Source organism: Otolemur garnettii, unplaced genomic scaffold, assembly GCF_000181295.1.
Source record: "Otolemur garnettii isolate 467f Iridium unplaced genomic scaffold, OtoGar3 scaffold00011, whole genome shotgun sequence".
NCBI lineage: Eukaryota > Metazoa > Chordata > Mammalia > Primates > Galagidae > Otolemur > Otolemur garnettii.
In genome coordinates this window covers 2,318,940-2,334,084 of record NW_003852406.1, presented here as the reverse complement: position 1 = coordinate 2,334,084, position 15,145 = coordinate 2,318,940, and the positions used below count along the sequence as shown (strand labels likewise).

The 15,145-nt window shown below is 41.0% G+C and overlaps 1 protein-coding gene across 1 annotated transcript in view; it reads right to left on the bottom strand.

Annotated features, from left to right (window-relative positions):
- The window catches only part of GALK2 (galactokinase 2), a 147,962-nt gene that overhangs the window by 17,113 nt on the left and 115,704 nt on the right, over positions 1-15,145 (bottom strand). The window contains exon 7 of the mRNA XM_012801946.2: positions 5,581-5,782. Within this exon, the coding sequence (XP_012657400.1) occupies positions 5,581-5,782 (202 nt within the window). The remainder of the gene's footprint in view (positions 1-5,580; positions 5,783-15,145) is intronic.

Sequence of the window (15,145 nt, the reverse complement as noted above, 5' to 3'; positions counted from 1 at the left end):
CCCCCCCCCAAAAAAGAATATATCTCCTGAGCTATTGCACATCAGAAAGGCAACACAAGAATTAAAAAAACTTAAACTCTTAAAATCCACCCAATTCCACGTTGATGACTGTGCTAACTAGACTGAGGATAATGTGGAAGGTTTGGTCATGGCAACAAAAGCAGCCTCTGCTTTATAACGTACGACCCACAAGACAAGGCTACGGCAGATAAGGGATAAAGATTATAAAGAATATTCACTTTGATCCTTTTATCAATGAAATGTGTAGTCACATAATTAATTGTTCAGGCACCAAATGTAGCCTAACTAAAGTCTCCTACTTTTAAATGAACTAATCTGACCATGAACGCTTACTAAGTTGCAAGACATAGACAAAGCAACAAAAGGGTAGGAAGGAAGGTGATCCAGAGAGACCCAACTGCACTATAAACCAGAAAGACAAAGTAAGGAATTATGTGTTGCATTTCAATTCAGTTTCATTTATTTAAAAATAAGTACATATTTATATATTATAGAAATATACATTAAATAAATTATTTCAGGAAATGTTGAATTTAGGAATAGGTCATGCCCACCTCAGACCAGCACAATTTCAGACATTTGGTAGTTTTCAATAAATCAGTGCTGTACTATTGTATTTATTTTAAAATATAAAACTATATATTATATATAAATAGAAGCAGTTATGGTATATTCTTCACTTAGAAAGATTTCTAGCTTCTGCTCTCTGAAAAATGGTAAGAATCTCAAAAAAACAGACCTTCCAACATAATTTCTATGATTTTTGCAGTCAGCATAGAAATGACATTTTTTAGATTATTTTAGATTCAAGAAATCAGAGCCTTCAAATGCTATCCAAATGAGAAAGGATAAGAAAATTAGCCCATAAGGCTATTTTTGAAAAGTAATTCACTAGAGACCATTGAAGAGCAATTAGTTTGGGTCCAGCAAATGACACGTATATCCATGAGTAGAAGACAAGAGGCTCAAAGAAAAGTGAGCCCCTAAGGACAGCTAAAATGGCTCTCTCCCTTTACCTCGGCAGGACATGTAGATGAGCACTCATGGCCACAGGGAAAAGATCATCTAACTATGGGTTTGCACTTCATTCTTCCCCATTCTGACCTGGTCAGAAGAATGAGTGCAAGAGGCTGAGCAGCCCAGCCACGGTGTCAGTTGCGGGGAGACTTCTGAAGGAGACAGAGCAAATTAACTTTTGTAACCTTAGTTGATCCATTAAAATGTGTCATTCATATTCCTTAGTGGATTGGGGACTAAGTAATTTCAATAAGTACAAAACAGAAATAAAAGGCATTAACTATTTTCTCTTAAGCAAAACCAGGGGACCTATGACAAATGAGCTGTCTCACATATGTGTAACTGACTAGGTTTCAAAATTGTTTGTGTTCCCCAATAAATTCTACTTTAAAATTTAGCCATTTCTTTAGATTTACATTTTGTTCACTTAAAAAATGTATTTTGTAATTCAACAAACATCTTTTTCCTTCATTATTATACTTTGCTTCACATCACTGAAATTCTAACATTAATTTCATTTAAAAAGAAAAAAAAATCCTAACTGCACAAGTATAGTCTCTTTCTTCCTCCCTGGACTTTTCTTTGGATTCTAAACTGATTTTCTCTTGAAGAGCAGTATAAAGCTCAATTGAAAAAATAACTAGCATTGGTGATCTCTCCTACTGTTTCCCCCCCTTCTCCTCTTGGCTCATAAAGTTGTCCTATAGGCTAATACCTAGAGATGGCCTTTCAAATAAAGTCTAGCTCAGATCATACTAAGATTTCTGTTTGTATATAGCACATCAGGTATTCCAGACAGTCACGTCCTTCATTCACTTATTTAGTTAGTTGTCTTTTCATGCAAGTAGTTTCCAAGAAGACCTTTAGAAACACTAAAGGAATTTTAAAGTGTTACCCATGGACCAGGGAAGGTAATCTAAAGATTATTTTTGCCAGTGCTCTGCCTTGAACCCACTTCAGCTTCCCTCCTCCCTCTTCTGGTCTCTGGAAGATGACCAACCTGCTCAGGCTGCCCAGTCTTAGTCACACATTCTCCTTTGATGTTAACATTGTTAAAGGCGGCAGAGAAGTATGGACGTGGGTGCTGGTTTTTAAACAAAGCAATACCCTGTCAGAGGTTCAGTTTGTGGCACCAGTGGCACACATCAGGCCCTGCCAAGGCCCATTTCAGCATATTCAGCATCTCTGCCTGGTCCAGTGAGACAGTCAGAAGGCTTCAGAAGGAACTAGGGCTTAAGAGTATCTCCATGATTCATTTATTTAACTACTTCCCCATGTTTACTACCTGCTCTTCCACTACTTGTCTTCCCGAGTTTTTAACCATCATTTATCTTACTTCTGTTATCTTGTGCATCCTTCTGAACCCCCTCTTCTTCCCTTATCACTCATAGGACATCCACCATCATAGCTCTTGAAAACGGAAATTAAACTGCAATTTCATATAGTACATAAATAGCCAAGTGAAAAGACCATATCAACTGAAGGAAGAAATGACATCGATGCCAGTGTCTACTTAACTCCCCCTGGTCTATCCTCCTCTGAGGTTGTTGTGCCATGCAGGACCTCAGTAACTTGCCACCAACTGAAATATTTGGAGAATATTACCTGCTAGTCACAGTAACAAAAAAGAAAAAGTTAACTATATAAGAAACTTAAGGACCAGACAACTATTCTGGCTAATATTTTCAATATGCCAGAAGATAATCTTTCAATATGGCAAACTTGAACTATATATGGTTATAGAATAAGTAGAAGATAATTTTAATACTTAGTAATTGGCTTTCCAAATAAAAACAATCAAAGGAAAGGAAAAGAGTTCCATATGCTGGACATAAGTTTTCTCAGAAAATTAATACAGCAAATGAAAATGATACATTTAAAAATACTGTAGTTGCAGGTGATGCCCCAAGCTCAATTGGTAGGGTGCCAGCCACATACACCAAGGCTGGGGATTTGAACCCAGCCCAGGCCGGCTAAAACAACAATGACAACTACAAAAAAGAAATAGCCGGGTGTTGTGGTGGGTTCCTGTAGTTCCAGCTACTTGGGAGGCTGAGGCAAGAGAATCACTTTAGCTCAAGAGTTTGAGGGCGCTGTGAGCTGTGATACCGCCACACTCTACCCAGAGCAACAGCTTGAGACTCTCTCAAAAAAATAAAATAAAATAAAATAAATACTGTAGTTGCCATTAAGAAAGTAGTTTATAAAAACAAATGCAATTAAACAATGAATAAAAATTTATCTTCCACGCCCATTAAAGAAATAGTCACAAAATTTTTCACTAGAACTACATTTTCAAAATGTATAGAACTATAGACTGCTAAAACAGAGTAATTAAGACACTGGAGATCATAAAGCAAGGCAACAGACCAAAGTCACAGAGCTCAGAATGAAAACAGGCAGAGACAGAACACACCCTTCTAACTTCCAACCCAGTTTTTATCCTACTCTGCACACTGCCTCCCTGCTCGATAGGACTTGGCCCAATATTCAAATGCTGGAAACTGTGAGAACCATGGCCTCCATCATAAAGCTTCAAAGCTAGAAGATGGAAATAGGTAGGAAAAAATGACTCACATTTGAGTGTATTCATATCTCAGTACCCCCATTTAAGTAAAATCATACCCTTCTCCAAGGGACGAAAGGCATGTGTGTCAAAAACATGGGATTGAAAGCCAGGCTTTCCAACTTACTTATCATGTTAACTTGTCCAAATCACTTAACCTCTGAGTGTCTTCTTGAGTCTTTAAGGCCCCCTACTGCTCTAATATTAAATGGTACAGAAAGATCACTCCAACCCAAAATTGTGAAGTGTGACTTCCAAAATTGTGGCTTTTAGAGGAAAAAAGTCTCTTGAGGGGAAAAAATCCAGGCGTCATCTTGATTCCTTTCTTTTGCCTACACAGTAATTATCTGGAACCTTCCTTCAAGGCATATCTCACATAGAATTATTTATGCTTTCTACTGCCCACCTCCTCTTCCCAAAGCCAGAGTCCTTCCAGTGGCCTACAGACTCATGTGGTGTAGATCCCAACACCTCTCTTACTTCACAGCCTACTGCCCTCTCCTTCCGTACTGGCCTCTGCCATCCCGGTCTTCTTGCTGTGCCTTGCAAGTGACAGCCAAGTCCCCAACTCAGGCCCATGTACTTGCTGTTCTCATTTCCTCACTTTCTTCAGGTCTCCACTCAAATATCACCTCCTCAGAGCCGCCTTCTACTATTTCATGTGATCCTGGTAGTCTCTACCCCTTCTTGTTTTTTTATAGCACTTCTCCTTATCACTTAAGTTATTTTTAATTGTCATTTCTCCTCCCCACAAGAATGTAAGCTTCACAAGAACGATTGCTGGCTTACTATCCAGGAAGAGAAAGACTATTAGAGATTCTAGGAGGTTGGCAAGTGCCCCTCTACTGCTTTTCAGGTGGGATTCAGACCATACCAGCCCCTTCCAGGCAGAGATGTTTCTTCCTGCTTACTGCACAGATCATTCCATTTCCTCCTATTTCCAGAACTAAACATTATTTGTCCCTTCCATTTACTGGGCCCTTGATATTTTCAGAAAAGAGCGCTTATAATAAGAAAAAGCTGGAGAAGAGTTCTTGGCAATTAATGAGCAAACACTGACGTTAGCAGAGGGATTCTCATCAATTCCATGTTCAGGTCTCTGGACAAGTTGGGTCACACATGCCATTTGTGATCACTGGAGTTACTTGGTTTAAACTTTTCAGGCTGAGAGTATGGCAATGAGTGAGGCAAACCACAGGCGCCAAGTGGCTAATTATATTTTCATTACTAATTGTATGTAGCACAATATTATCTTCCCAAAGTGAAATACCATCAGACATTTGAGAGTTTTCAAATTTCCTTTTCAGCACTCCCAAAGTCAGAGAGGTCCTGCTGGGTAAGGGGACTGCTCTACTCTATTTTTCTCATTCTTTCATTATTAAAAGGCTTTGTGCAAGAGTTGCCCTCACTACATTTCTGTCTCAATGGCCCACTTATAACCTAGACTTTCCTCAGCCCTTATTTCCCCAAATTGCCTAAATGAAACCTGGAAGGCAGGAAATGCTGGCTGTCCAAGTGATTCCTTCAGCAACCACCCTCCTACACTCCTATTATGCTCAAGCCTCCCTTTCAGTTTTCTCCCTTCTTCTGAATAGAACTACTAAACTTAATTAGGGCACTGGACAGGAGCTTCTGGCAGAGCAGCAGTGTGATAATTAAAAGATCATGAGAAAGTTAACAACAGGGCCATGTCTGAGAAAATCTTCTTCCTAAAAGGTTTAATCATCCAAAGATGGAAAAGTCTTTCTTACAACATTGTCAAGAACAGACTCCAAACCCAGAGCCCCATAAGCCATGGGGCCAGGCCTTAAATCTTCCACCCTACATATGTTTAGGAGAGAACAAGTTCAGCTCTGTAAATGGGAAAGGGTCTTTTTCATGGAAAAGATGATGAAATGTTGCTTGTTATTCCGCTTATATAAACAGTATTCTTTTGTGGCACCCCCTGGTCCCCACACACTGCTCTCTGAGCATACCGACAGATGTCCACCAGCTGGTCCAGCTCAGGGCAGCTGCACTCATACATGTCTCGGCAGCTCACGTGGCTCTGGTTCATCAACTCTCCCAGCAGCTGGACCATGTTGTCAGGTGCTTCTTCACATATCTTCTTAAACTGGAGCACTCGCGCAGCCTCACTAAACACGTGCTTTGCCCGCTGGTAGAGTTTGAAGATGAACACTGAAAAAGGAAAGGCATGGGGAAGATGCTTAGGAATAGTTACTGGACAAGTCAGGACAAAGAAAAACAGTTTCAAAGACTCCCATTTCTGCCTTCATTGTCAATACCTTAAATTTTAAATAGGCCTCTCAGTAAAAGATCTCTTTAGAAGGAAAGTTGTGTATTTGAAAGTCACTTTTACTTTTTTCTTGATATTGAATGAAACCCTGTAAGGATATTTTATTCACTTCATTCAGCACACAGAGACATGTGTGCACATTTGTGTACAAACAAATCCATCCCATAGGAAGGGAGAGATAACATGTATTGAACACACCTTACATATTGCTTCTCAGCCTTTTGGCTAAGATCAACCATGAACACACCCTGTAATACAAGCCAGACAGACACTTAAAAAAGCACTGCCTTATGTGGTTCTCATCATAGCACCAGGGGTGGGCAGTATGATCTCTGTTTAGGGTGTGAGAGATCTACTAACCACAAAGTACTAAGGTCACATATTCAGAAAGTGGCAGAAACAGAATGGATCAGGGATGTCTGGCCCTCAAGCCATGTCCTTTCCACTGTGCCCCATCAGATAAGACCACTGAGAGTCCTTATGGTGTCATTACATTTATTAAAATGAATCCTAGAGGAACAGTGAGGCATAATTATTTATATACATATATAATACTTGTATTTATATATGTATCTCTATATTTAATGCAGCATTATTTATCATAGCAGAAAATAAGAAATAACATAAATGTCTAATAACAGGAGACTTTTTTTTCTTTTCTTTCTTTTGGGTTAATATGAGGATACATATGATTAGATTACATTACTTGCATTTATAAAAACTATTATCCATTTAAAAATTATTTCAATTAATATGCAGAAATCTGAGATAATCTGCTACAAAGGAAATTATTCATTATTAAGTGAAAAAACAATGTACAAAATTATATGTAAAATTGACATATTTATGTATGTTCTGATTTTTAAAAATTGATAAGAAAGCACCAAAATGTTAACAGGACTCTATGGTCCATTATAGGTGATTTCATTTTCCTTTTGACACATTTCAGTATTTTCCAGATTACTCACAAAGACTCTGTAACTTATAAGTCCAGAAACAGCCTACTGAATGGCCACGCATTAAAGACTATGTTTATTTATAATGCTTATACATTCCCTTGAACAACAACTGAAACCTTACCATTTTCACCCATGCTGCAGTGGCTGATCTGGTGTGGTGGATCTGGGTAAATTTTGGAAATTAATGAAAATTCCCTGGCCTAGTAGAAAGAGCCAAGGCTGAAAGTCAAGAGGTCTGTCATTTCTTAACAGCTCTGTGACAACTAACCACATGCAAGTTGCTACCTCTGCAGGGCTCTATTTCCTCATCTCTAAAATGAGCTTGGGAATTACTTCTCAGAATCCTTTTAGCTCTAATACTTTATAATTCTATGAACAACTTCCTCCAAGCATATCCCTTCAACATTCATATATTTTTACATTTTGTAAAGAAGATGATGTGACTAGTATCTTTTGTTTGTACCCCAGTTCTACTCTCTGCCTTTCTTCACCTTGCTCTCTGTCCCCAGCAGCTGACCTATGTGGATTACACCAGTAGGTTCCCTTGTCATCTAGATTAGAGAATTGAAGATTAGAAAGAGATGAGAGGGAAGAGAGTAAGGTCAGTGGATTTATTAGGAATAGTTACTGCCCACACCTACATACCAACAGAACCACCTGGAGCTGGTTCTATCCCATCACTATCTTGAACATTCCTCAAAATTGTCTTTTTTACATGACTCTTTCCTCCTGGGTCTGCCTCCAGGGTTCTCTACTCTAAACTATGATTACTTTTTCAGAAACACTTTTACATTTCTTCTTAAAAATCAATAAATCTCATTAACATTTTGCCCTCTCCATAGTACTATCATCATGACTCTTAGAGATGGATAAAATGGCATTGGCAACTGTATCTTAACACTGTTACTTTTTAAAACTTGAGGTTGAAGTAAAATATTTAAAATACCAGCTTGAGGATTCCATATGTTTCAGTTTTACTTCTGAACTATTTAACCTCCCATAATCATAGATGGAGATACACCATCAGAGCATGGGGAATATTGTTTCATTTTTACTATAATGACCCACAGATGAAGAAATAGCCTGGCTCCCAAGTTCACTGTCATTAATCGCTGCAGCAGAAAAGGCACCATAAAGCAACACCTACTGCAATCATAAAGCAATGCTGTTTAGGTAACAAAATGATGTATGTACTAAGAACTGATGTGCAAAGATTGCTTTTAACTTTGAATAATAAAAAGTTTAAAACATAACAAGATAGCAGAGAATATAATATAGTAAACTTCCTAAGTCCATTACCTATATTAAACAATTCTTAACATTTGCCATATTTTCCCTAATTGATACTTTACTAAAGTATTTTTAAATAAATTACAGATGATTTACATATTTTCTCCTTACATATTTGAATGCACATTTCTATAAAATAAAAATACTTGCTTACATAACCACTGTATCATTATCATACCTAACAAAATTACCAATGGTTTCCTAATATCATCTCCTATCCAGTCCCTATTTAAACTTACCCAGTTATTCATTAGTTTAAATTTCAATTAGTTCACCCCAATATCCAAACAAGTTCCATACATTGTATTCAGTTTTTATGTATAATAAGTCTATTTTAATTGAAAATTTAGTAATTTTGTGATACTCTGGTTCTCAGTATCATATCCAAGCACATTTTAGGGTAACATCCTGTAATGAAACTCACTATAGTTCATTAGGGAGAGTATGGTTTGGTTTTCTTTCTGGATTACATACTCCTTTAGGATTAAATATTTTCCTTTAGGATTAACTATTCCAAAATAGAAAACTGTCTAGAGAAATGTTTTCTATTAAGCCTAGCTAGGATTGGTGTCTTGATTTATGACAAGTAACAGTGAGAGTACACTGATCAGATTTCCAGAACTTCACAACCCTGGGGCCTTCCTATGTCTATTCTCTTCTTGCAGAAAAAGTGCCTCAGTGCAAGCCTTATAAATAGGAATGTCTAATGAGGACTCTAGCTGGAAATTCTGAAGTTGCATGAGAGACTGCCATGGCTCACAACCTCCTGAACGGTAGTAACTCAGACAAGGCAAAGGGCAAAAGGGGCATCTGTTTTCAATTGTGGTATAAAAATCTTGCCAAAGGCTACAACATATTTGGAGGTCACCCTCTGGGAGGGAATGCAGTGCTGTGTTGGCTGTATATCACAAATGCTCTCCGGATCCAGGCTTCTGGCATGTTACATGCTGGCAACTTATCAGGTCTCTGTTGTACAGAGCCAGAAAATCTGACTCTTTATCCATAATAGCTTTCTTTTCTGTTCAGTTAACTTTATAGCTGGATGTTCCATCTGTCTATAAGCTCTTGTAATCCTGGAGAGCAATTATTACATTAAAGGATGAAGGAAGCTGTTTCTTACTATGTTCGTTGTATCCATGACTACTTCCAAAGCAAATTCAATTTAAGAATAGAGTACTAGATGCTGTTTTCCTACAATTCTACTAACGGCCTATCCTATCCATGAGAAATCCAAATCTTCAAAGCAGGATCTATCACACAGAAATCATGGCACAGTTTCTGAAATATAAATGTTCATGGCCATATAAATTTAAACTGTAAAAAAAATTTCATTTTGTTGCTAAATAATTTTGACTGGTACACTAAACTCTATTTGCTAAACTTTCCTCCTAACTTCATCTCTCTTCACCTACCCCTTTCTCAGCCACACTGGCAATGGCCTCTTTGCTGTGCCTCTGGCACCCCAGGCAGGTGCCTACCATAAGCCCATGGCTGTAGCCATTTGGTTGGCTTGAAATGCTCTTACCCATCATCTTCACATGGCTGGCCCCTTCTTGTCATTCAAGTCTTAGATATCACAGCTTCAAGACCTTCCCTCAGTTCCAATCTAGAGTATCCCACACACATATACATTCTCTATATCCTGTTTTATTCTCCCAACTCTTGTCACCATCCAATATTTTCTTCTGTTCATTTGTTCATTAGTTTGTGTTTATTTCTCACCACTACAAAGTCAGCTCCAGGAGAGATAGGGCTCTGCCTAATTTCTTCACCACCGTATCTCCAAATGGAGATAAAATGGAACTTAGTAGGGGTTCAATAAATGGAAACTTAGTAGGGGTTCAATAAATGTTTGTTGAAGAAATTATTCAGTTCCTTACAACAATATTATGCTGAAAGTAGGCTAACTAAACAGCTGTGGGACAAATAGGAAATATAGGGAAGACTTATTATTTTGGCAACTTATACTTACTAGCTTCTTCACCAAAAAGTGTGGAAAGTTTGCTAAAATAAGGTTTGGAAACAGTAAATTCCAGTGCCCAAAGTTAACCATAAAACCCAATATCACAGATGACTGATAATGTTTATATTATATAAATGTGAGAGAAAAGAGATTTCTAAAACAAACTAAATGTGTTTTAAATGAAAGGGAAGGAAGTCGAAATAGATGAACCAGTCAAAGTTAGCTGACTTGTTTTTATTTTTTCTTTGTTGTTTTTCTTTTTTTTTTTTTTTTTTTTTGATCTATAACCAAAAGATGCCTTCTAACTTTTAACTTAAAAAGATGGCTCTGTAGCTTATGCACAGAACATATCTCTAATCAAGGAATCTAAACCAGGGCACAAATAATTGGTTATTTTGTTATATCTTTGTTAGGAGAGGGCATGCCTGTTCAATCTCTGAAAGCCCTGCTGATTTAATTTTAAATTCTGCATGCATGAGCTAGTGGCCTCCTCTTTATTACCTCCTCTTTTATGAAAAGCAATGCCAAAGGCACTGAGTAAGATGGCCATCTCGTTACAGTAACAATAGTTCTTACTGAGCACCTGCTATGTGCCCCCATGCCAGGCTTAAAATAACAGGAAAGCTACAGGAACCCATTGCATTAAGGAATTTATAATTCAGTTAAATAAACGAGACAAATTACAAGACCATTGGACAAGGACCAGCTGCAGCAGACATCCAAGTGCTGGAAATGCTGAAGGTGCTCTAAGACAGGCATCCTCAAACTACAGCCCGCACGCCACATGCAGCCTATCTAGGACATTTATCTGGCCTGCCAGGTGTTTTTGCTACTGCTGCCTGTCCTGCTTAGCAGCCAACTCGTCCCGGGGCCCACAGTCCAGTCCTCCAATGGTCTGAGGGACAGTGAACTGGCCCCCTGTTTAAAAAGTTTGAGGACCCCTGTTCTAAGAAGACAGGGCTTGGTGGGGGAGGACCACTAATGAGCGATGTCATGGTAGACAGGCCTGAGCCACAGAGTGTCCCCACTGTGAAGACAGAATGGCCAACGTGCAGAGCTGGGGGAACAGGCAGGGTATGTTCATGGGCCCAAAGACAGTAAGCTGAACAGAAGCTGGGTAGCCTCTCCAGGAAGCCATCCTCACACCTCAGGTTTTAACATCCTAAGATAAACCTGCTACAGAAAGATCACAAACTAATAATCTCTGGGCCATAGCCAGCCACCAAGATGCTTTCCTGACCTACATAATATCCTTAAAATGGAAAATTTCATGTAAGTACCTGGATTTCTGGTCTGACAGTGCTGAACTGACCCAGACACTGAGCAACAGTTAGGAGGTGAGGAGTAGCTATCTCTTTGAGACAGGGTGCACACTGTTTATTCCTTATGGTTCCCATCATTCCCAACTATCTGATGCTCAGCCTGCCTTGCCGATTTGTGTGCATGCTTGCCTGTTCTGTGTGGGTTATCTGCTTATGGCCCTTGTTATAAAACATTCTATCATAGGACTTCTTAGTAGAAGAGAGAAGAATGGGCAAACCTCTTCCCCCAGTGGGTCATCATGCTATAATGAGCCACTGTTACTATTATTATCAAATGTCACTCCCACAGGTACACTAATCACTGTGTGGAATTATATAGTTTGTCTTCCTGTAACTCCAATGCTTTGACCTTATTTCTGTTCACTGGACATATGTAAATACAAAAAACTCCTAGATATCTGAAGCCAGCTCTCATGCTTTACCATTTTCACTCAGTTGCTGGGGATCAAATATGTATCAGCTTTAAAACTGAGAAGCCATGATGAATAATAAGCAATAGTCTACTGGAAGGAAAGGAGATCAGTAAAGGGCAACAGACACTAAGGCAGCTTCTCACAGCTAAGGTAGAGACACAAAGTCAAAAGGGTGTCTTGTGGTAAATTCCTCTAATAGCAGAGACTGAGATAATGACTTGGGCCCAGAGAGTAGAAATACAGGAAGCAGGGGTGAAGAAGGAATGGAAGGAAGATGGGAAAGGAGGAAATCAAATAAAGGGGCTTACTGAGCAGATTACCACTGTGGGCATCCTGGGCCCAATTAGGGTCTCTCTGAAGAACATGTAATGTCTCTATTATTGGCCCATTGAGTATGGTGCATCGACCCACTCACACACCCATTGTTTGAGTGTTCTCCCCAGAGAAGTTAACTTCTCTACAAAGATGTGCTGGACAACCTAGCTGCTGTTAGTGACTTTGGAGAATGGCCCAAGGCCACAAGAAGAGACGCTCATGCCAGCTGCTAGCTGGTTGGGCTTCTACCAATACTGAAATCAGGTGGGCAGAGGGGATGTGGCACAATGATCATGACTTTCACAGTCACCCCAGCAAGGTCTAAATAGATAAGTAAGTGTTCAGCAAATCAATTAAAACTGGGATATGGAGCAAAGAAAAGAACTGGGAACGTAAGGGAGAAAGAACATAAAGAGCAAAGACGTGGACATTAAAAACCATGAGGTGTTTTGAAGAATCCATACTACTTCGATGTGACTGACTAGAGCATGAAAAGAGGATGAAGAAACAGAAGCAGGAGGGAACACAATGGCAGAGAACACTGAAGTGGTAGGTGGAGATCAGATCATGATGTCCTTGTATTTCATATTAAGGTATTTAAATCATGCCCTACAGATAAGTAGTTCTTGGCCTTTTCAGGTTATAGAAATTTTTGAGAATTAAATAAAAGCTGTGGACCTCTCTCCTATGTGAGTGCATCAATATCTAAAATATTGCATGTAGAACAACAGGCACACACAGTCCATAAAGCCATCACTGGATCATGTTAAGAATTCCAGTCAGGGGGCAAAGCCAAGATGGCAAACTGCAGCCAGCTTTTTACAGAAGCTCCCATCCAGAGGAGGCTTAAAGGACAGAAGTTTAGCAAGTTAGTCGATGGTTTGGAGCAGAGCCAAGAGAGAAGATTGAAGAGTGCACTTTAATCTTCCTGAGGCGAGCTGCCACCCCAAAAATACAAGCAAAAGGTACAAAATCTACCACCAAGCAGATAGGAGTCCCCTCCCCCCACAACAAGGGCTTGCAGTTTACACCATGCAAACAAGCGAGCAGAGTTCAAACTTCCTCCCACTCTATCCCACAGGAGAGATCCCCTAAAAACTGGACCTCCTACCCCTGCTGGCATGCCATGGCACCCTCCAGCCACGCATAAAACTGTAAAACTGTATAAAACTGTATATATTCTCTACCTGCAACACTGAACTCCAAGGAGTCCCCACCCACCCACTATGAGGTCTGGAGGTTTGTCACCTATGGAATCCAGATTCTTGGGCATCTCCTTGAGAGAAGTGGAGGGGGAAAGGGCTGGTGCTGTTCTGTGCTGACTGTGGTACAGGCATGAGGAGAAGAAAATAGGCTCAGGGGATGCCAATACAGCAACAGTGGCATCCTGAGTTGCAAACTGACGCCATTCCAGCCCACTCTCTGGACAAACAGAGGTTCCGGACAGCAGCCACAGGCAAAACGCAGAGAACTTTCATAAGTAAAGCACCAACCCTCAGAGTGTAATCCCCCTGAGACAAAGGCAGTGGGCAGGCAGAGGCTAGAACTGACACCTGAGTGTAAATTGCTATTTGTTTGCTGCCCAGAGCTGAATGCAAGGACTTGCAGAGAAATCTAGCTGGACAGAAGCATAATTTAAAAACGCAAGGCCCCCCTGCTGAACTCAGATTTATGGCTGATTTGCCAGTCTTAAACCCCAGGAGCAGTGGCCTACTGGAGTGAATAGGGTCACAGACCTGGGGGATTACGAGTGACTGGGTGCAAGGTGAGGAAGGAACCTTCCCAGACTAACCCATTTGCTGGGTGGGTCCCTTTGCCCTCACGGAGCAGGGTGGGCCCAAAACTGCTTGCTAGAGTCGCATGCCTCACAAGCGGCAAAGAAGATCCCTGCTCCAGGCTCCGGCTCTGGGCAGGCCCAGAACTGCTTGCTAGTGCTGCGGGCATCCCGTGGGTGGTGGCGGAGGAGCCCTCCATTCCAGGTAGACCCAAAACAGCTTGCTAGAGACACGCACACCCCACGGGGGCCAGGGGAAGAGTTCTCCGCTCCAGGCACCTAAGCTGGGTGGGCCTACAACGGCTTGCTAGAGCCACGCCGCCCCCTGCAAGTGGTGGTGGAGGGGTCTACCACTCTGGGCAGGCCCAGAACTATTTGCTAGAGCCACGTCCGTCCCACGGACGGAGGTGGGGAAGTTCCCCGCTCCGGGCTCCAGCGCTGGGAGGGCACAGATCTGCTTGCTAGTGCCACATGCGTCCAACAGGCGATAGTCAAGGAGTCCTCCACTCCCCCCGCAGCTACTCCGGTGGGGCTAAATTAGTACTGATCTGGTCGCTCGCGTACCCTGTGCTACCTCTGCCATTCCCCCACCCCCGGCTGCTCCAGGGTGCTGAACTAGGACTGATCTAGCTACTACAGTTCCCCTGTTCCACAAGTTGCCCAGGAGGGGCCAAACTAGGACTGATCCGGCTGCTGCAAGTCTCTTGCCCCCCAGTCGCCCCAGCAGGCTGAACGAGGTCTAATCCAGCGATGCACACTCCCGTGCAGCTGCTACCGTTCCACCGCACCCCAGTTGCCCCAGCACCCAAGAACTGGGAGACGACAACAGACACACTGTGCCTGTCTCTCTGGGCAACCAGAAGAGGCCACCAACTGAACGGTTCTGATAAGGCCTCCAAACAAAGTCAACTCAGTATGGGGCGAAATCAGTGGGAAAACTCTGGCAACTGGAATAACCGGAGTGGATCAACTCCTCCAAGGGAAAATGGGGCAGACACAATTGAAGACCCCATCCACAAGCAAATGGCTGGGACATCAGAAATCGAGTTCAGAATGTGGATAGCAAATAAGATTAACAGAATGAAAGAAAAGAAGGAATTAGGAGTTCAAGAAATTATTCAAAACATTTCCCAAGAAATTATTCAAAAGATATCTCAAGAAATTATTCAAAAGATGTATCAAGAACTCAACGATTTCAAAGATAAAATG